The 23144-nt window shown below is 36.9% G+C and overlaps 3 protein-coding genes across 8 annotated transcripts; 2 read left to right on the top strand and 1 right to left on the bottom strand.

Annotated features, from left to right (window-relative positions):
• Positions 1–150: 150 nt before the first annotated feature.
• LOC113672113 (bis(5'-adenosyl)-triphosphatase-like) lies at positions 151–1135 on the bottom strand. Its single transcript, XM_027188394.2, has one exon. The coding sequence runs from the start codon at positions 1106–1108 to the stop codon at positions 638–640; it is 471 nt and encodes a 156-aa protein (XP_027044195.2). The 5' UTR covers positions 1109–1135; the 3' UTR covers positions 151–637.
• Positions 1125–4791, top strand: LOC113672115 (coiled-coil domain-containing protein 86). The gene is made up of 4 exons (XM_027188396.2): positions 1125–1283; positions 2997–3126; positions 3592–3666; positions 4146–4791. The coding sequence occupies exons 1-4, from the start codon at positions 1135–1137 to the stop codon at positions 4209–4211; spliced, it is 420 nt and encodes a 139-aa protein (XP_027044197.2). The 5' UTR covers positions 1125–1134; the 3' UTR covers positions 4212–4791.
• An 828-nt stretch (positions 4792–5619) lies between these two features.
• On the top strand, positions 5620–22342 carry LOC113672109 (serine/threonine-protein kinase TAO1). 6 transcript variants are annotated; one of them, XM_027188387.2, is made up of 23 exons: positions 5620–5749; positions 9212–9403; positions 9762–9833; positions 10317–10418; positions 10687–10732; positions 10906–10964; positions 11117–11165; positions 11310–11351; positions 11447–11507; positions 11937–11988; positions 12424–12463; positions 12690–12786; positions 13007–13088; positions 13300–13500; positions 14647–14799; positions 15686–15829; positions 16297–16527; positions 16801–16995; positions 17114–17290; positions 17838–18077; positions 18432–18644; positions 19087–19269; positions 19860–22342. In XM_027188387.2, exons 2-23 carry the CDS (start codon positions 9266–9268, stop codon positions 20139–20141), a joined length of 2859 nt encoding a protein of 952 aa, XP_027044188.2. In that variant the 5' UTR covers positions 5620–5749; positions 9212–9265; the 3' UTR covers positions 20142–22342. The 6 variants fall into 6 exon arrangements, with proteins under 6 accessions (XP_027044188.2, XP_089046715.1, XP_027044189.2 ...); XM_027188388.2 differs by lacking the exon at positions 5620–5749 and adding an exon at positions 5956–6458; XM_027188386.2 differs by lacking the exon at positions 5620–5749 and adding an exon at positions 6206–6810.
• The last annotated feature ends 802 nt before the right edge of the window (positions 22343–23144 follow it).

The raw sequence follows: 23144 nt of genomic DNA, 5'->3' as shown, positions 1-23144 counted from the left end.
ATAACCACTTTAATTTTAATTTTGTTAGTTTCCCATTCCATCACTCCCTTCTCACAGCTTACTTAGGATGAGCAACGACTCTTTGTGTACATTGTTACGCTTCTTTTCCCCACACAGACAGTTACTCCTCTTTACCCCTGGCAAACTGACTTTTTTCAAAAGGGGAGAGTTTTATTCACTTTATAAACTATTGTTGAAAGTTGGGCATAGGCAATCAAATGGAGTTTAAACTGTAAAAGTTAAAACAATATTTCATTTACAGGACTACCTTACCAATCCAGCTTAATGCCGATGGGTTGACCGACTGACTTGCCAATACACTGGTCGTACTTAATGTATGAACTGACAGGCAATCGAGGGGGTTAAAGGAAACAGATCAACAGTCCTATCGTTATGAAATGAATACTCGAGGCTCAGATACAACACATTTAATTCCATTTCTCAAATAGTAGCTGTAGACCATCCACTCGTAGAAATCATAGATTGAGTTCGAAACAGTAGTAGCTAATGACAAAAACACGCTAAGCGTAAAGGCAGAACAGCTGGACCAGAGAAAGTTTGCGAATCGTCTTGACTACACAAGTTCCTGGCCTAATCGTGAAGGCACTCATTTCTTATCATTTAAATTAACACTTGGTCATAGCCCTGTAGAAAAAAGACAGGCTAAATTTGTTGCCTCTTTAGACATATCATCTTCATTCCTAAATTCAACCCCCTTTGACTCAATTTGTTGTTTGTCATGTTCATCGAGCGCTTTGTAAACATCGTCATTGCTTTCAAAATCTCCTTTCTTCCTTGGTAACAAGTGTACGTGGACATGTTCCACTGTTTGTCCTGCTTCGGGTCCATCTTGGATCGCTATCGAGAGTGAGGTCGCCCCATACTCTTTCTCAATAACACGAGCAATTTTCTGCGTGCTAACGAACAAGTCCATGACTTCTTCCTCTGTTAAGTCACAAAATCTCTTTACAACGCGAATAGGAGACACAAGAACATGTCCAGGGAGGACTGGCTTTCTGTTCACAAAAGCAAATGATAATTTGGAGTGGAAAAACACCACTGAAGGCTGGAGAACAATCCGTCCAAATTGGAACGTTTTGGCCGCCATGTTGAATGAGGAAGTGACGTGAGCCAATGGTGAATCTGCTGACTCACGTGCGGGCATCAGTAAGCACATGGAACAACATGGCGGCATCCAAAACAACAGAGGAAGGGGTAAAGCGTAAAAGCATCCCACGCGGAAAACCAAAGTCTGGAAGGGTTTGGAAGAGCGAGAAGAAAAGGTCAGTTCCTTTTAGAGTTAAATGTCTTTTTAAGGTCAACATTGCGACCAAACCTTTATAGCAAAGATCAAAATTCACTCTCTACTTGACAACATCGATAGTTTGGAACAAATACGTTTACGCCGAATCGGATACGAAATGGACTTTCTTTTTATCACATCAGATTTTATGATAAGGTTTTTTTCAAGTTGTTGATTCGCAAGGCTACGGGAGATAAAATCGCCTCTGAACGTCTTAGAGAGTGATGATGGTGGCTAAAAATAAGGATTGTTATCTGATATCCTTTGACGTGCTGTAATATTGACTGAACAATATTTTTTAATAACGTCGTAATATTCCATAATAGGAGTGATTTCTGTATAACCCCATACTATTCTAAAACATAGCCGCACTCTCTAATAAGTTAATCTATAGTTTCGCCATTTTTTTCTTTCTACAAGAACTGCATGCATAGTAGAGTGTGGGACTGTCTGGAAATCTTGCTTGTGAAAGTCAAATTTGCACCTAATTGTAAAATCTTGGCCTCATAGTGAGTGGTGCCATTTATTGTAATTTAGGCATGAGCACTTTCATCTTCAAGTTTTATTTTGTAATAATTCTGGTAAACCACCTGGCAGGTGGCAGGAAATAAAGTTCTCAACTGTAAAACTAATACTTTATAAAAACCATTGACATAGACTATGTAGACATTACAAAGAATATGGCTCATTTTCGCAGTTTTATTACAAATATGATTTGTGAAGACACTTCTTTGACACTCAGGAGTCAATTGGCTTACAATTCATTTAAGCACCATTGGTCTGAGAGCAATCTGGGGTCAAGTAGAGAATTTTACTCTGGTTAAAGAGTATAGAACACCTATTCTCAATCATGCTGTATTATTATGTCTTGGACACTGAATTTCAAGGTGTACATCTGCATTGTTTATCACTAGCCTGTATGAAAATTTAAGTATCCCAGACTTTGAAGACATCAGGCTGATGTATTGATTGGTAATTTGTGCTCAGCAATCTTAAAAGACCAAATTGCAAATTGTACTGTAACGATATTATGATGATGATGATAATGATAGTAATACAATGGTAATAAGAGTAATAATGGTAACAAAATGATACTAATTATGTTGATGACAATGATGTTATCCACATGCCTGTGATCAGCAGCTAAGGGTAGAACCATTTAAAAAGAGCTCTTATGAATGATGACCCCAGTTGCTGAAAATTTATCCCCCAGCTATATTTTTATCTTGATTTACACTTATTTTTGACACTTTCTTGTTGTTTTCATATGGGTATTCTTTTGATTTCAGTGTTTTGGGAATACCTTCCCTCTAAAATTTGCCTGTCTGTACCTTGAAAGTGATGCTTGAGGTTAAACTGGATTTTGTAATATAAACATGCATAATGCCCATGGAAGACACCCAAATCTAATGATAACAAATGTACAATGTAAGAATTAAGAATCAATTGACAGAAATAAAATTGGGAAGTTGGAATGAAATTTGCACAGTTATCACCAGTTTACATATTACATGATATCATGTCTGAACAATTTTCAAGAAAATTGTACTGAAATACTCTGAATCAATTACTTGTTTTTGCTTGGGCAGTTTCTCAAAAGAGACACTTCCAATGGACACCATAGGCCTATTCTTTGAGTTCAGTTTGATTTAAGTCACTGTAGTGACTGATTATGTTGTGCTTCTATTCACAGGAAGTCAGCTGTTATTGGTGTTCAGCCATTACATACACCATGGGACAAGAAACAGAAAGAAAGAATGGAAAAGAAGTTAATGAAGATTTATGAAAAGGAACTCAGAGATGAAACAAAGAGACAGAAAGAGGTTAGAAGGCTTTTATTCTGATTTTACAGAAGGTTTTAACTCTTTAACTCCCAGATCAAATTTGTAATTCTCCTTACTGTCAACCATACAATTCTTATGTTAGTTCAGAGAATTTAGTATTGGATCAACTAATATCCCCAAATTGAAAATTTTCTTTATTCTCATCACTTTTCTGGTTGATATTTTATTAATATTGTGAGGAGAAATTCTGTCTTGGTCACTCATGAGAGGTAAAGGGTTAGCAGGTGGCAGAGACCATGCTTATATTTAAAGTTACAGAAAAAAAGAACAATCCATCTTTTGTTCTCTATTAATCATGCTAATTTGATCTTTAGGATAATTGAATGAAAAATCATTTTTTAACACCAACTGTTATTTTTTTGTATTGTTTTGAATACTTTATTTTTATTTTGCACTGTTTTCTGATTGCTATGATTGATTAAGGTGGTTTTGTATTATATTCAGGAAAAACGTAGAAAAATTGAGGAAAGAAGAAAGCAAAAAGAGGAGAATGAAAAGAAATCTCAAGTTGTACAAGAGGTGTGACGAATCTCTCATAAAATATCCTTTATTGAAGATTTGTTTTTCATTTTCTAATCCTGGTATCTTAAATGATTAAATTTAGCCACTAGTTGCGCTGATGTGGTCTTTGGTGACAACAAGCTTCAGAATATTTTGAGAACTTCAATCAGTTTTCAAAGGGGATGAAACAAATGATAAAACCAGACAAAATGCTGGGGACTCTCTGCAATAGGTAGGGTCAAGTAGTAGGGTCCAGAGAGGGGAGTAGGTAGAATAGCCATACTCTTCAATGCTTTGTGCTCTGAATACCAAAGTCACCTGTAGCAGTGTGGGTGACTGTGAGCTCACGTCATATCTACCCTAATTTTGAGGCAAAAACCATACTACTTTGATACACAGAAAACTGCCACGTACTTGAATCACTTTCCATTAAGTTGTTTACGTTACCAAAATGAGTAATGGCTTACATTTGGTCTTTGTTCTGGTTTGTGTTTCAGATTAAAAATACAGCAAAGATGAAACGAATGAAAAAGAAACAGCTTCGAATGCTAACAACCCGTTGATGTTAAAGTCTGTCATATATTTATTTCAGACTTGTACTGTGTGAGAGAAAACTTTTTGTAAAACAACAAATTATTAATCTTGACAAGAATGTCTTTTAGTCAGGAAAAAGCTTCTGAGTAGCAGACAGATTTATCCTCAGCTGGTGAAGAGCAAGAGAATTCCAGAAAGAAATTGTCAATATGTTCAAGAAATATGAATAAAGGGTATAAGTTTCTAAAGAAACTGTGGTGCTCTGTCGATGGGAGAGTATAACAGGGTAACGTAGTGTCATCAACTGAGTTGAAAACATAAATTGACCATCGTATAGAGTTTCAAGGCTGATGTTCAAGTGTTTGCCTTTTGTCAGACCCTGTTCAAGAAATTATTTGAAAAAAAAGAATGATGAAAATGGAAAAGTAGGGCTGGTGTATTTGAAGAACATATGTTGGTACATGTACATTTTCATGTGGGAATGAATGCCAAAAAATGCATGTTGGTCTATAAATTTAGTAAGTATTTATTACTCAAGATTTTTGGAGAATTTTGTAATAAAGTGTCTGTTGCTATAATTGGATCATTAAACCATATATTACTTTTTTATATTGTGGAGAAATGTCCTGCAAAAACCACCTGCTAAAAAGTGGAATGAACCTACTCTTTCCCCCTTTTTCCAAGGAAGATAAAAAATAAAAAAAACAGCCGCTAAAAAAGGGGAATGAACCCAAACTCACCCCTTTTCTTCAAGGAAGATAAAAAAAAAACACAGACATAAGAACATGGCAGAAATCAAATTCATATCAGTTAGCTAATTAAATATGTTAAATTGTGTCAAAAGACAAAATGTAACTGTACATGTTAAACAAAGTTTTTTGAATGGTTTTGAGCAGTGACCCTAATAAGTCAATTGTAACTCCCACAAGTGATAAACATGTTATTTCTTACAATATCCAAGAATGATCCAGCGTCATAGGCATGCGGCATGAAAATCTACTTAGCTATCATTACTGCATGCTTCCAAGACAGATGTCAAAGGGTAGAGGTCATCAGGAATGGTGGCTAAGGCCTTTCAGTACTCTCAAAGTTAAATCAAGAGTTTCCAAATCAATAACTTAGCTGCACCTTTTTCGTGATTTACTGAAAAAGACAGCATAAATTATGAATAAAAATTTAAAAATTTTCTTATTTTGAATAACTAAATAGTGATTTTCCCTAATATTAATCTACCTCTATTTAACCAATAAATATCTCCTAGATTTGCAACTTTCTTTAAGTTTTAAGATTTTTCGTTTCCTAGGATAACTCAATCTTAACTTAAAGTCAGCATCAAGGAGACTGAACGGTTATTATTATTTCAACCGTGTCCTCCAACTACACCCCCATAAGGTAAATTTGGGATCAATAAGGGTGGTATCGGGAATGTTGATCAACATACGTCATGCGCACGCGTAAGAGCGAGAAAATTCGCCATGTTGTTGGGAAGATGTTTGGGAGTGATTAGCATTTCATGAGTTTTTGTTGTGTTTCATGAAGATTCTTCGAAGGATATCAAGAATAAGAGGTAAATTTAAGACCTACAGTTACTGTTCTCTATTTCAGAGCGGTATAGTCGTGATATCCTGGCGCGAAACGCAAACAATTTTCGTTTCGCATGCTGTACATCCGTCGGACAATAGCTTCTACCGTAATATGGTGCTGTAACGTCCGATCGCATGTAGTAGCTCGCTGAAATAGCTTCATATTGAAGACTCTTTCTTCGAGTTAGATTTTTTAAAAGGTTGGTGGCTCATCTCTTTGAGTTTGTAACAATGCTGTAACTCGATAAATTCTGATGCCATGGCTTCCGATGTTTTCGGTGTTGAGAACAGAATTGCAAAAGAAAGCGAATCTATCGGACAGGCATGCATTTACGTGAAGATCAAGGCGATTGGACCTGATAATCCTGGACCATATTGTTTTTTTCTTTCGCCTTGATCGTAGTCACGTAGCTTTGTAGGAGAATTTTGCCCTAATCTATGATGAAGAAAATTTAAATACAGGCGGCGGACGCCGTTTGTTTAAGTTCTCTTTTGTATTCGCAAGGAAATGAGTGGCCATGTTCGGGCGCACCCCCGAGGTTCTTTCTACGTCGCCACGATCGACACTATTCAATTGTTTGTTTCTGCATGTTCAATTTAGGGAATTCTCCAGACAGACTGTCGCTTGATCCATCGTTTACGGAAAGATTGAGAGAAAATTACCGGTGTCCTGTGATAGTCTCGTGGCAGCTCGTGAGTGTTGAATCGTTAGATAGTGAGGTGTATGCGATTTTTTTACGTCCGGAATGTGTACCACAAAGTGGTTTTATTCTCCGTTGCCATTATAGGCAATGACACTGACCTTGTTTGAAGATGCTTTGTCGTCATTGTTTTTCCTCTTTCGTCTCTCAGACGTAAATAACTATCAGAAACGGAGACAGTTATTAAGACCTCGTAAACTCGTCCTCGCTGTGACACTACGATTTGGCTCGACACGAGAGATCGATTCGAAAATTGCTCCGATTTAGATCGATTAGTTTCCGGTAAAAGAGGGCAAAAGGATTATCACCCAAACCTTTCGGAACTTTTATTCTGTATGCCGTGTGTAAGTATTTCTTTGCTTTATTTTCTCGATAAGGAAACCAGTGTATGTTAAATGGTTTTCATAACGCTACATATTGTATCGTGATCTAGCACCCATGCATCATCTTAGATTGTACCTGGTCGCCCTTGCGATTAATATCGGAACATTAATACACATTGATGATTTTGGAATTTATTTCTTATTCTTCAACTCTAAGTACCTCTCGATCGACGATCGAAGTTTTAGTTTCTTTGGGCAGTTCGTACGTGCTTCAGTTTTGGTTTTGTTATTGTCTGCTAGGTATTCATAAAGATCGTTTTCGAGGATAATTAAGCACATTGCATTCCATGTACGTGTTAAACACTGAAATGATGTCACCTTTAATAGAACGTTGCTACCAAGTGTGTTGTTTCGTTGGGCAATACGATTGCAATCAAATTCTAGTTGGGATGTGAAATAACACGGAATCCTTTATTGTAATGTATCTCTTCTTGCATAATCCTTGTTTTGTCACTATTGTTTAGAACTGACTGTCCCAAGAAACGTGATGTTTTGAATATCATTACCTCTGAAACGATCATGTCAAACTATAACACTTAAGTAATGAATTTTTAGCCAGTGATTCTTGTGTTTGTGACAATATAATTTCTAACTACCTTAATATTTGCAATGTAGGCTGTGTTATATTTGAATTATTCCCCAACATCAAGGGTACATTTTTAATAGAATCAAGTAAATATTCAATCAGTAGTTGTAGATTCTTTAAAAGCTCTTAATCTGTTCAGCTTTAACCTTATGGGGCAATGATTATTTCTTACAAGACAAGGAGCCCCTTTGCTATTTACTAATTTTTGTTGAGTTCAGAAATTTGATATCACATAGTGTTTGACCACAGTAACAGTTTGACTCCCAGAGAGTTTACCATTGTGGTTAAATTTGAGTTTGCCTTCCGTATTAACCTGACTGCTTTAGTTACACTTCTTAGTATTTGGATTTGGTCTGTTTCAGTCTTTGAGACTAACTTTAAAATATAGAAAATGTTATTCTATTTTTGAAAGGTAGACATATTTAATGTTTTATTTTGAATTAAACTATTTCTTGATAGTGCCTTTTAAGTATGTTCTGTTTGTCAGGTAGTTTACCTTTATTCATGGATTTTTTTCCAAGTTCTTCTGTGGTTTTCCTTGAGGTGAAGGATGTTGAGATCATCATTTTCTGTTTCTAATCAAATGAATTGTGAAATGAAATGTTTTGTAACCTTTGGTTTTATATGCCTTTTGTTGCTGTTCATGGTTTTAAAAATTCAGTAGTGGATTACAAATATTTAATTTTTAATTTGTCCATTGTTTGCAGTCTCTTAGGTAACCCTAGTTACTATTTAAACTTTAAAGAAGATTTCATAGTTTGATTGTAGATTAAAATGTTTCATGTTCTTGTTCAGGAGAACATGGTTTCCAAGTAAACAGGGTCGCTATATAGCCTAAGGAAAATTTCTCTGACTCAGGATACATGTTCACAATGTACATGCCCATAGCAGCTCTTAAACTGGTATTATATATTTGTGCTCCAGTGACTCTATAAGCTATGAGCAATATCAAATACTGCAGATTTAGAAACATATTCTCGTTACTTACTAAACTCCAACTGAAATAATTTTCCAGTGGTTAACAGCTAGAGTAATGTGCTTTTTTAGATCAAAAAACATTTACACTGCCAGATTTTCTGTGTCAAGTTTTTTTTTTATGTAACAGTTAACTTATGAGGAGAAAATATCAAGGAAAACTTTTCAATGGAATTTCTTCATTATGGAAAGTATTCTAAAGTACTTGACAAGTTTTACCCCATGAAATCTCTGTATAAACCATATCTAAACATAAAGAGACTTATAAGGGGAAAACTGAAATTTTATTGGAATTTACACTTTCTCAGAAACCCTGACAAGGCAAAACATTGTTTTGCAGAATGCCTTTGCTACTTAAGAATTTTTAGGACTTTAGAACTGCAAAGGTATCTTGTAAACAGTTTTGTAAAAGATGCTGCTTTTTAAGAAGAATTATATTTTGCTGTAAGGCTAGCTTGAATTGCTATCCAACATAATGTGCTCTTAGATTTAAAACCTGTGTTTAACAGTTTTATACAAGCATAGACTTTTTTTGGAAATGTGTAATGCAGCTCAAGCTTGAGACTATCCATAACAATACAGTTTCCAGACCAGTAGCTGAATTCTTTTTCTATAAATTGGGCATAAACAAGAGACATCACTTTAAGACTTAGGGGATTGAAGACCACAAACTCCATAGTAAATTCCCCAGAGTCCCTTGCTGAGGTCTGTAATTTCTTAAAGAACATTAGTCTGTATAAATTGGGATATTATATTTATGATTAGATGACATAAATGTTGTACCTTAATCTCTCTGTTTAGGCTTTAGACAAGAATTCTTTGTTACGCTGTGGACAGAGGGATCCTGATGCGGCTATGCCCTTGGCAGGGCATGGAAAGGGTGGATTCTTTAGGAATTCGGAATATTCGGGCTTGTTTGATGAGCAAGACCCGGAGAAACTCTTCATTGATCTGAGAGAAATTGGACATGGCAGCTTTGGAGCGGTTTACTATGTAAGTCTTCCAAAGTTCAAGGTTCTGTTTTGATGTACAACTTCTACACAATATTGGTTCATTATCCAGAAAACAGGTGTTGAGAATTTTAAAACAACTCAGCTGAAGAGTGTTACTTGTGTCTTAATTAAACCTTGATCCCTATGTGAGTAACGGACAAAAGCTATCCTCAACTTGTTCTGTAAGGTTTGGTAATTGCATTTCAAGACACTTTATAAATGCTGAAAGGCTGTCTTGTCTTAATAAATTGCTTTCCAAAATTTCACAAGCAGTTGAATAAAAGCAGGTCAACAAGGTACCCTTGGTTGAGAAGGGTATCAATTAATTGAATTTAAAATTTGAAACTTGTTGTCCTTAGGCCAAAAATGTTAAAAATAATGAGGTGGTGGCAATCAAGAAGATGTCCTATGGTGGCAAACAGTCCAATGAGGTAAGCAAAAACAGATACAGTATCAAGGATTTAGTTCCTAATTTCTAGACACTCAATTCTTGATACTCAATACATGAGCTTCAAGTCTCAATTCTCAATTGTCAATCCACAATCCTCAATTCTTGATGGCTTTGAGGACTGAGTTTTGAATCAACATTGTCAACTTTCTTTTGAGTGGTACTCTACATGTGCAAGTAAGTACTCTCTTTACAGGGAGGGAGGGACAAAACCTTCATTATAAACACAGATTTATAATCATTTACACATATGCTAAGACTTACTCCCAATCATATTAGTAAAGAATGGGAATCCTTAGTGTTTAATCTTACACATTTTAAAAAATGACCCATGGCATTCAGATGACACTTTCAAATGCATGCAGTTGTGCATATTTGAAATTTTCCAAAACTGTGAATACTACTCTTAATTTTACATTATAGGTGAAATTTCTAATGAAGCTGTTATCTCTTATGAATATTGTAGAAATGGCAAGACATTGTGAAAGAAGTTAAATTTCTAAAGCTCTGTAGCCACAAGAACACCATTAGCTACAAGGGATGTCATTTAAAGGAGCATACAGCATGGGTAGGTTTTTAAACATACATGTAGGTCTTGGTGAGGCCACAACTAGGTGATTGCAATATTTATTTTATTATTTTAAATATGGAAAGAAATATTCTTCAAACATAAGCAAAGCGCACAAGGTATTTATACCGTGAATCTTGCCTTGAACAGAAAAGTTTTCACACCTTTTCTCTTGTCTTTGATTGCAAAGTAATCTAAAGTAGTGTTTGTAAATAGAGGTACTACAAATACTTTCAGATGTCAATTATGTCCTTTTCTCATCTTTTAGCTTGTTATGGAGTATTGTGTTGGTTCAACTTCAGATATTTTAGAGGGTATGTTGAATGGTTTTTTTTCTATGATTGACTCTGGTTCATAACATACAAAATCTTGCAAATTTGTGTAATACTATGTAAACATATCATAGTAGGAACATTTCTTTGTTTATTTCAGTGTAGCTGGAAATGTTATAAGCTAATTTGATTTGAATGTTCTTTTTTTTAAACAGTTCACAAGAAACCACTTAGAGAAGTAGAGATTGCTGCAATATGCCAAGATGCTTTGCAGGTAAGCATGTTACATCAACAGAGTGGTATCATTAAAATTGCCCAGATATTTGTTCATTGTTTTGTTTATCTAGGTCATTAATGTTCCATGTTAAAGCTTTTAAGCTGTTGATGATTCTCACAAATCATTAAGTTTTGGTTTGTTTGTTTTAGGGTCTAAGATATCTGCACAGAAATGGAAGAATTCACAGGGATGTGAAAGGTAAATGAGAAATAATTTTTTTTAAAACATTTTAAGACTTTAAAAACTGATTGATTTTCTTAGTTTGTATCACTTGATGCTGAGGAAACAGGTTCAGATAATTTAGGCAGAACTGACTCTTTTTCTTGCATGTTTACATTAAAGCTGGAAATGTTCTTTTGACTGAAGATGGAACAGTCAAGTTAGGTGAGTTGTACCTTATTTTCTTTCTCTGTAAACATTTGTCCTTTACATTTGATGCAAATAATAAGTAAGTAAACTATTTTCATTTTTTTCTTCAGCTGATTTTGGTTCAGCAGCTCTAGCAGCTCCAGCAAATTCTTTTGTGGGCACACCATATTGGTAAGGAATTTAAGCCAGCTTGTTATATGGCCTCTGTTTTCCAGTGTATAGTATTACTAACTTCTCAACCTTTTATTGATTCCATGAAGTTGTTGTATGTGTTGTGGTTCAATTTTTCCCTTGGTTCAAATTTTGTTTTCCTTTGTTTCAAACTCATTATCATACATTACAATACCCAAAAAGGAAAGAAAATAAAATTTAAACCAAGGATAGAATTGAACCACAACATATGTAAGGCCTGTCATGAGATTTTTTTCCCACTCTAGAAGTGCCTGTATGGCTTCCTGTATCTGTGTCTTCCATATTGCTCTCTGCTCCTGCTCCCTTTTTCTGAAGACTTATAATTGTAATCCAGCCTTAAAGATAAAAATGTGTTAGCATACATTATGTGGATAAGACACATATTGATATAGTTTCACTCTTTGCTAGGATGGCTCCTGAAGTTATCTTAGCCATGGATGAAGGACAGTATGATGGAAAGGTACCCACATTTATTTGCTGGGAAAGTTGTGAGAATTTCTGGGGCTATCCAAACAAAAATATAATTTATTAGTTGGGAAATTAATTCACTGATAACTCACAGAGGGTCAAACGTATTTCCTCACTCGTTTGAACAAAATTTAAAGTGATTTCCTTACGAGATTTTCAACCTTAGATTACCTGGAAACTTTGTCAATGAAAAACTGGGAACTTACACGAAGATCAATTGTTCATGCCTTCTAGATTGTGCACTGTATGCTTCCAACATTAGCAATTATTATGATGACTTGTTTTTACAAAAGGAAGGGTCATGTCAAATGTTATCTGGTGTAAAGTTTATTGCATACTTTACATTTTACCTTTTTTTTTAATGGAATGTGGTTTCCAAACTGCACGCACATGGCTGTTTTTGCTAATGCTTGGTTTACTCCCTTAGGTGGATGTGTGGTCATTAGGAATCACATGTGTTGAACTAGGTATGTTCTTGATTTGTCTGCAAGGTTTATTGCTTGGTAAATTGGACGACCTTTACATAAGTGGAACACATCTGTAATGGAATTGCAGTGATACAAAATTTTTGTGTTGCCACAATGCCATATCCACCAATGATGTGATATTTGTCAATGCTGATATCATGTACATTTCATATTTCAGACAACAGGAATTTAGATAATACATAATGTGCCTTTAAATTTTTCTTAGCTGAGAGAAAGCCACCTCTTTTCAACATGAATGCCATGAGTGCTCTCTATCACATTGCTCAGAATGATCCACCAATGCTTTCTACTCCAGATAACTGGTAAGTTGAACAACACTAATTGTTAAAGTATTTGTGAATGCACCTGTGGAAGACGTAGGTCTTAATTCCCTAGCAATGGATAGGGTAGGGTGAAGGATTTGTCAGTTTTTTTTTTTTTTGAGCTTATGCAGATGTAGTAATAAATGTACATTGTGTCCCCCAAGGTAGTTATTTCAAATTTCAGGTCTAATTTATTTATTTTTTCATTTTTTAATTTTAGGAGTGCAAGCTTTGTTGAGTTTGTTCAGCTATGCTTGAAGAAGCAACCAGCTGAAAGACCCACAGCAGAAGATCTTCTACAAGTAAGTTACTGGAGTGTGATTAAATATGTTTCTTAACTGTACACTTTAAAGAGCTTGGAATATGTGAAGTATGAGAAATGCCTGAAGAATTCTGCATTTTGACAAGGGAAATGTTACAGTGGGATCAGGTCAATAAAAGGTACTTGTAGGTTGTTTTGTCATGTTCAATACATATCTGATATGATAAATTGTGTTTTTTGTTGTTGTCCAGCATCCATTTGTATCCCAACCAAGACCCACAGGCATCCTCCTTGAGCTGATTGAGCGAACAAAACAGGCTGTAAGGGCCCTTGACAATATGAATTACCGCAAAATGAAGAAGATGATTATGGGGGATCCTACGGGAGAGTTAAGTGAAGAAGGTGACAGTTCTATTGCAGAGACAGAAGATGATGATGACAAGTCAGAAGCAGTAAGTTACTGTCAAATTTGCATGTTTGTTTCTTTCCATGTCTTTCTGTAGTTGATCTTGGTAGAGAATATACTTTGGAAAGTGAAAACTTACCACAACTTGTAATCAGGCATTTCTCAAAAGTGGACACTATTTGTGTAACAAAATGTGAATTGAACTTTTGGGCTTAAATATGGTTCTTTTCTGTTTTTTGCACTGAAAACATTTTTTGAAATAGTATTGCACAAAACCAACCCTTACATTGATTAGTGCTTTGTGTAGCTTTTACCTCATAAATATCAAGGGTGCACAGAATTGAAAAAAAAAAACATTGAAAATACATTAAGGCAGTGGACACAGAAGACACATGAGTAAGCATTTTATTTTTTTTTTCAAAAATGGACAATACAAACTCACACCATGGCTTGGTAAGAAAAATGACTGAACAAAGAATCAAGTGTTAACACAGTTGTGGTTTTGTGAGAATGAAACAAATTATCTTAAAATATGATAGAGAGACTTCTATAGAGAAGATCTGATTCCTTACTGATAGGTAAACCTGTGTTTCACTGCTTATTGGGAGGGTCATGTCAAGCCATTTGCTGGCATTTGCGAGACATCCACTGCCCTTCCCTTCCCTGTCTTCTTCACATATCTCCATGGACGAAAAATCTGCAATAAGCTGCGATGTTGATATACATAATGATTTATACAGGGTGTTATGCATCTTTATACATTTCTGTGACATAATCTCAACTCAAAACAGTTTGTAAGAAATACTATAGAAATAGAGAGTGGCGGAGCTTGATTTCTGCCTTTTCATGAGTGGGGAGAGACATAGGCCAATCTCTGGGATGCAGGTTGATTCTTGAGCCTAGGCAAGGGCAAGATAAAGTTAGAACTAGTGCTTTTCAATTAAATTCCTTTTTTTAAATAAAAAGAGATAATTTAACACGAGAAAAGGGAAGAGTAATTGTAAAATGAAGTAGCAAGATGATGGTGTAGTTTTCAGGTGTATGGTCAGAACTGGGCAAAATGATACTGGTAGCGTGCTCTACTCAGTTGAATTGAGAATCTTCTCCCTTATCAGTTAACAGAGATTGTTTATTAGAATCTTCAGCCTACTAAAGGTCCTCTGTGTGTCTCTCCTATGTATGTAAACCTTAGTCTCTATTCATTGTTCCCACGTCCGCATGCCATGTAAACTTTGATGGGGTGTTGGAGGAAGGGGACGGCCCTTCGGCATCTGAGGACAGCTTGGCCTTCTCTGAAGACTCCTTATCTTCGTCATCGTCATTTCTTCACTTCAGATCTTCACAGGTTCTGTCTGCACATCTGTTGTATGCACATCCAAACCTTCGTCTAATTCTGTCATTGCATCCTTCTCATCTCATCCTCATTGTTGTCATTGTGACTACATGTCTCGTTGTTTTAGCAAAGAGAAAAAGAATCCTTTTATCAAATTTGTGCTGGTCAAACATCCAGTTAACCATGGCTTTTATCACAGTCAGTCATTTGAAAATGAATCTTTTAGACACAAGAAAGGGCTCTCTTATTGTCTTAAACAATTCAGGAAGAATTCTTTATCTGCTTCCTTACATCAGACGTGTTACCACAAATGCTTCCCGTTACATATGTGATACTGCTCAGTTTTCATAAATCCCCCAGAAAATGATCACATTGCACGCTCAAAGCATCTGAAGCTATACCTGTTTATGTTGAGTTAACAACCATTCCGACAGCTTAAAAACTTTTTACAAAGGTAAAGAATACTCTTATTTACATTACCTGTACTTGTGTCTTTTGTGTTGCACGTTACTCATCAGTGACAGTTCTCTTATCACTTCACATTCTAATTCCTGGTCATGCTCTGTTCAGTTGAACATGTTTGACTTAAATAGTACTATTACTTAACTTTTTTACTGTCATTTACCCATAAAACTTTCCAAATCTTGAAACCTTTAAGCATTCTGTTAATGTTAAACTAGAAAGCTAGACGGTTAAACGGACAAGCTTCTTATGTGTTTTCAGTAATTGTACGATTGTGAGAGTAAGGCTCGAATAGTCTCTCTTGAAGAATATTTTTTGTCCAAATTAAACCTCCTCTCTTTCCTCTTTACCTTCTGTGAAGCTTTTCTCTCGTGAACAATGTATTACTTTTATGGGAGAGTAATCACCTATTTGTGTAATTTTACCTCACTTTTAGAGCGCCGAGATGGATAAGAACAAGAAAGCGAGTGTGAGCAGCACAGCCAGTGTTGCTAGCAGCACGGACAGTATACAAGGAGCCGAGCAAGATAATGATACAGCTGCCGCTGGAATTTCATCGTTTGCTGCTTCGTCTATCAGTGTTAGTGGTTTCTCGTATTATGTTTTGGAGAGGGGAGGAGTTTGTACACTTATTGAGTTGATAAAATCTTGTTAGATATCACATCAACTACTTTTAGTTACTTTTTCTTGTAGCAAATTAACTTTAGTATGATTAATGCTTTTCCTCAAAAATATTTTTTTGCAAACTTTGTTATCCAAGCAAAACTGTTTCATCATTAACAAACCAGTTTTATAGGGGTAAATAGATTGTGACACATTACCCTCCAGCCGAAAGTCAGGCCACATGAGGACATGATTCGGTTTCACTAATGTGATACTTTCCTCCTTCCTAATATATTTTTGTCATGATATTTACGTTTGATGTGGTATACATGTAATTCACTTCGCTTAGGGCGACTAACTGCAAATCACCGTTCCAAATAATTAATTAGAATATTCAGTGTCTTGATCACTTAAAATTGACATTTTTTTCCCTTCCCCTTTCAGTTGCAACAACATCGTGAAGACGATGACAGGTTTGCTACCATTCGCCCGCAAAATCTGATCGCCCGACAGCACCAGGAGCATAACAGGCAGGGCGATGAGATGAGGGATCAGCTGGAAGTGTACAAGAAGCTCAGGCAGACTCATCAGAGGGAAGTACTTGTACTGGAGAGCAGGCTACAGATGGAAATGAATGATCACCGCAGGAATCTTGATAAGGAATATGATCAGCAGGTACTGTTTATATACTGTACATATCTTGATGAGGGCGGGTGAATGTGCAGGCAGCGAAAATTACGAAACTCCTCGACTTGGAGATGTTGTCTTAATGGGCGAGAACATTCTCCGACCTGACACTCGAGGAAATTAAATACATCGAGATAATAGCGTTGAAACTGAAAGGTTAATCACAAGCCATCACTGAGCAGCACATTAAGTTCGGTTCAAGGCTTTGTTTTGTTTTCTTTTGAAGTGTATGGCATGAACTTGTGTGTTCTTGTTTATAAGGTACACCAGTTTGAAAGAGACTTGGAAAAACTACGGACCAGACACAAGACTGAAATGGAACAAAAGCTGAAACAGATGTCAGCAGACGAGAGGAGGTTACTGAAACACATCAAAGATAAACACGACAACGACATGAAAATATTTCTTTCCGACCAGAAGGCGGCGTACAAAGCGGCTAAGAACCAGTTTAAAAAGGTGAGTGTGTTATCCTTTTGCTGAAGCAACACTTTAGGATGATCAATTCTTTGATTAATAGAAACTGGTGTTCTTTCGTCTAACTAATCAAAGCGTTTGTTTTAACTTGCTATTGCAGGATCAGAGCAACCGTATGTCTTATCAAGGCCAGAAAAATTCATTACATGACCGGCAAGAGAGAGCGCTGCGAGAAAAAGTGCACGAACATGAAATTGTGCGCAATGCTGAACTAAGAAAGTTCCGCCGCGAACAACTCCTGCAGCGACAGAACTTGGAAAAAGTGTTACTTACCGAGGTACGAGCTCTGCGTTGTAGGGCATTTTATACTTGGGAATAGAATCTTCTCCGAATGGCGACAGGAGATTAAAGCCACTTGTCTAAAAACTCTACTGGGAATCTGCAATAGTATACAGATGAACATTTTTTTACTAGCAACTTGAGCAAAATTTAATTCAGCTAGGTTTTGGTTCAGCGGAGGAAATGTTATTTTAAATTGGAAAGAGAAAAAAAAGATTCGTTTGTTTGTAAGGGGTATGTGTTGTACTCCTATTCATAAAAAAAAAAAGTCTGTGAAGAAGAACATCTTCAGTCCTTCATTTCTTCGATAATTTATTGATTTGATTCAGAAATTTTCATCATCTACATGTACGATCTGAGACACGATTTTTCTCGTCACGGACGAGTAAAAAGTTGGTAGTCACACTACTTTTGTTCCTGTAATCTTAACGTACGATTCAGAGGTGATACTCTAAGGAGATATTAGATGCTGGTCACTCTTCGGAGTTAAGGGGTTAACAGTCTCGTGATGAGATGCTGATGGTAAATTGACTATAACATTATAGGAGATGAACAAGCTGAATGAGCAGAAGGAATTGTCGCACATGATGTTGATAAGACATCATGAATGTACTCAGGACATGGAGTTCAGACACTTGAGCTCAGTACACAGACTGAGACGAGATCAGCAGCAGAACCAGCACCAAACAGAGTGGAACAGTCAAGTGGAATACAACAAACGGGTCGAGATGGAACTTAGAAAGAGACATTTGTTTGAACTCAAAATGCAGCCAAAAACTCTCAAGGTAAGAAGGATTTTAACTACAGGCGCGCTGAGAGCTAGCTAGAAATTAATAGGCGTGCCTTGAGGTGAACAATCCGCGCCCGCCTGGACTGCATCGTGTCATTCATAGAAAAGAGACAGAACGCTACAACTGCATGTTACATTTTATGCGGTGAGGAATATTTATAAGAGTGAAGGTAGGGAATGTTAAATGCTGATGTTGGTGGCAACTATGTTTGGTAATATAAACCGAAACTTACGCGTGCTTTCACGAAGATGTGTCGCAAACAGTTCAACATACCGACTGCTCAGGTGCAGTGATCAACACCCCGACCGCTCAAGTATGTGCGCTAACGAAGAATTTGTTTACTTCCAGGCGCGCGAAATGCACATCAAGAAGCAATACAGAAACGCGATAAAGACACAGACGCTACAGTATAAAGCTCTGCAGAAACAAATATTGGAGAAAGCACCGAGGGAAAAACACAAGGAACTCACCAAGCAACTGCGCGAGGAGAAGATGAGAAAGATGGCAGATCTCTCCCTTCAGTACGATCAGAGCATTTCTGAGATGTTGCAGAGACAAACGGTAAGTTTGTAATAGTCGAATGGTCAATGACTGAGAAGGCTACTCGTTTCTAATTGGTCGAAACCCTGACGCTTAAATGAACTCGCTAAAGAACGCATTTCGAGCGAGTTTTGTTAAAGCAAAAACAAAGAATTACAACAGCCGATCAGAACGAGCTAAGGCATCACCAAGAATCAATTAGAAACCAAAGAAAAAATAAGTGAACGACGAAGTTCGATTGGTTTAGTTCTACATCAGAGCGGTTGAAAGGAGGGCGCGAGTCTTCTAGATTGATTTTGGAGCGAAGGCAAAAAGTTTAATCCTGGATAACGATCGGCACCCACTTGACAATTGCTCTAAAATATGCGGCTGAGAGATAACTTGTTTCTCGTGTCCTTTCAATCTTCGAATCTTAGCGCTTTATATCCTGGTAACTGATATTTTGATTCCTTTTGCTACCCAGTTGAAGCTGGACGAAGACCAAGTGCGCGAACAGGAAAATCTACGGGTCAAGCTGCAACAGGAGCAGGAGTTACTGAGCGCCTACCAGAGTAAACAGACCATGCAACTAAGGGCCCAGCACGAGCGCGAAGAGAAGGACCTACAGGAAAAGGTCTCGGTTAGAAGGGCCCTTCTGGAAGAAAAGGTATCTTGCCTGCTCATGCGTTGTGTATTCATGGAATCTATTCATCCAACGAATCTACCATACCAGCTCATAATGAAAGTTTATTGTGACAGAGATCGAAGGCTATCCCTTCTTTAGTACATTTTGTCAACGTAGATAGATCCCAAATTATGAAAAAGAGTTAATTTAATTGCTTATATTATACTGGAAATGCGCACCCTCTGATTGATCGAGTTACGTCATATCTTACCATAATCGTTCTGCGTGAGTTGATAATATACTAAAGCCACTGATTCCAAAAATGGCTTGCGCGCGATTTTTATCGACTCTGATGAAAATGAGAGAAAATACAGTTGATCTGATAAGGACCTGAGTAGTTATGCTCAGTGCATGATTGATGAACTAAAGTTTCTCTATAAATAATGCCATGTCAGTTTTTAAAAGCAATCAGATACCCTTGTTATGCGTTTTCTAAAACCAATTTAAGTCTGTCTGGTAACGAAGTTGTTCAAGGGTGGTGTGTCTTGTTATCTTTGGGTTACTTGGATGGCTGGAATTGAAATTATAAATTTCTAAGGGCTGCTTCTAACCTAGATTTTTTTTTTAATAAGATGTTTCAAGAGACAACTCGCCTGCAGGACTTTAGAACGCAAAAGCAGGAGGAGCTAGAACTCAAGCACGTCAAGGAGCTGGAAGATTTTGACACTAACTCTAGTATGGGTAGTAGCGGGTCGAACACGCTCTCGTTGAAACATAGGAGTACCAGCAGTATTAGTACTGTGAGTAACTCCAGCACGTCAAGCACAAGAAGCACAGAGAACAACGGCACCGTGGTGCAACAGCAGACCAATGACGAGAGGCTACAGGTCAGCGCTGGCCCCTTGCGGGTGTAACCAGCTGCAGTGTAGGACGATATGTCCTTTTCATTACATGAAGTATACTGCGTAATTAATACTCACTAGAGACCGGCTTCACGGTGGCGGAAATGAAAGGGAAATGTTATTATATTCAAAGTCTTAATGGAATATATTGAGCGTGGTTCCTCAGGGTCTCGTCCGTGAGACAATCACGCCAAGTTCATGTCTTTGCGCGGTATCCGCGCGTGTATGCGGCAGGGATGAAACTTAGCCTCTTTGCAAATGCTTCTGTGTTTTGTAACAAGTCAAGGAGAGCGCATAATGTTATTATTGTGACTTTAAGACACGTTATCTTCAAGTGGAGTTAAATTCGGCGAGGAGTTCTGTATTAAGAACAGCGCGGTCTATAAAAATTCATTTTTGTGAGTGTTTCTTATGGACGGTGCAACTGGCAGATTGTTCTATTACCTCTGCTGTTCTTGTGTCTTTGTGGTTCGACTGTGCATTCCTACCGTTTCGTTTCTCAAATATGAAGTCAACGTGGGTCGCTGTACTGAAGCATAGCAGATGGAGAAGGGACTTTGGACCTGTCAAGAGGTCACCGTATTTCGGAGCTTATTCCATGAAGTTTTCACAATTACAAGAGATAATTTCCTGCAAGTCACCAGTAAGAGTGATAATTGCGTTTTTAAGAAAGAGCTCTGACGACTTGCGCCAGATATATGTTGTCTATTTTTGTATAATATCCAAAGGGTTTGTTCGATATTTGCTTATATCAGTTTTTCTCTCTTCTTTTATTGTTAGCTTTGATTGTTCATTGTTTGACTTAATTTTCGATGCATCATTTGAGAAGTGTTCGTTGCCTTTTGGAGACCCTGTCATCTTAAAATCTCATGCCTTGGGTTGACACTTGACGCGGAGTGTTTAAGGTGTACGAATCCCCCTTATGATGAGGCATAAAAAAGACCTTTTTCTCAGAAATTAGGGATCTAAGATAAATGTTCGGAAAAGAAAAAACCCTGTATCAACTGGTGTCTGTTCGTCATGATTTGACTGAAATGTGGAGTATTTGAGGAATTGATCACTAAAGGAAAATGTATTATTATATTTCAAAATTATGAAGTTTTGTCTATTCACAATTACTATGAAGTCCGGAAATTTTTTTGTCGTCCACATCAGGGCTTTTGCAGGGTAAATATTTCCTGTGAATTTAAAAGCAGTCAAGGCTGACAAATCAAAAAAGAAGTTCAGTCAGTGAACAGTGTATGAATAAACTTAACTTTTTCTCACCCAACCGGGTCTGATAGTTCAAAATACGACGAACGTTAATCCAGTATTGGATGTCAACAACTTTGTCAGTTTTACATTTCCCATCGCCTATTTCATCTTGCAGTTTTAGATAAGGAAATCGCTGTCGTTCAAAATCAACAGCATAACCTAGCAAATGATCTGCAAATAGTTGTGGTAAACAGAAGAATTTAGCGCACTTAATATTTTTGAAACGCATTCTTGACCATTGGAACCTAGAAGTATTGCGATTATTTCGTAGACTTGAGAGTTTTCAATAGGTTCTTTGAGCAGCGCCATTCTTATTAGATTAACATTCCCAATGAATAGTGCTCACCATAAATGTATGGTGAAACTGTGAAGGTAACTTCTGAGTCGATTCATGCGAGTGAGACAAGAGAACGGAGAGTCTCGCTTAAACATACAAATCGCTCATTTAAAATTCTTGGATCAGCACCATAGTATTTTGAACTACCAGGCCCGGTTTCTCATATTTTTTGAGAACAAGTTATTTTATCATTTTCCCCCTTAAACAAAAAGTAAAAAAAAAGCAAGATTACAATTGAGTTGTCATACTTTTTTGGCATTGAATAATCTCTCTGTTTCTTATTAGTGGAAGTTAGTTTTAATGAAGAAAGGATAGTTATTAACAATTTACTGCCTTGAAAGTCGTGTGTATTTAAGTTAATGATAAGCGGTATCATTTTGCTGTAGCTTGTCCACGTTGTTATCCTCAAAGACAGTTCATTGATTTGTAAATACCTAGTCACGGGGACTTCGAAGTTTTCTTTTTTTTCCCTTTGGATGCAGGTACGAAGTTGCTGTCTCTTTTCTTGTTAAATTCCTTAACAGAAGTCAACAGTGCCAAGATGCTGTCATCTGCATGTAAATATTTTAAGCCAATGAATTTGAATTATTAACTGAAAGTAGGCAATAAAGATTTTATTTCATCCGTTTTAGTGCTTTTTTTCCCTCTGTGACTTATGGGCATGAGTCGGATTGTTCGTAGATGTTTAAAGTTAACATGTTCTTTCAAAGTCTGAATTCAGTAAGGTTAGCCAGGTAGTTTGGAGCGTAATTACGTTCGCGCTTGGAACCATTGTCTAAGAGAAAATGAATTGTCTTTAGACACAAATTTGTGTATACTGCTTTACCTTCTAAGGGCAAACCCGTTTGCGACAAATCATAATGTAAAAAGCAACGTCACAGGAAATACGCCCATGCATATTTTCCTCTGACCGCTTTAGGCAAAGTAAATGAACACTTGTCGTACCATCTCATCAGCAAGTCGTAGTTTACACCCCTTAAGAGTGCTTCAGCATGACGTCTTGTCGGTAACGTTCTAAAGCAGTGGGGTTACTGCGTTTTGATGGTGCGTGTTGTCAGTTTTGACCCTGGAAAGAAAGTGCAAAGCCTAAAACGGAGATATCGCTTCGTATCGCACCATATATATCGTTAGTCCAAAGTGCTTCTCATCCTAAGCAGGTCCTTACTTTACATTATTACATTTGTATTGCTTTGCCACCATCCCTCTTAGTCACAGCAGACTAAAATAAAACGGTAGCTAAGGTAACTTGACAATACTCCTTGTTGGTAAAAGTGGTTTCAACAGCTCCATGTCGATAGGAAGACCGAGTATCTGCCCACCTTTTGCAAACAACAATCTCTTTCTCCCCTAGTTTCTGCTTTACTTTCCGATAGTGTTTAAGAGTTTACAAAATAATGGGCTAAAAACCAGAAATTATTATCGTT

Source organism: Pocillopora damicornis, chromosome 12 (assembly GCF_964200805.1).
Source record: "Pocillopora damicornis chromosome 12, jaPocDami1.2, whole genome shotgun sequence".
NCBI lineage: Eukaryota > Metazoa > Cnidaria > Anthozoa > Scleractinia > Pocilloporidae > Pocillopora > Pocillopora damicornis.
The sequence above is the reverse complement of the archived record's forward strand: the minus strand, read 5'-3'. Positions and strand labels throughout refer to the sequence as shown.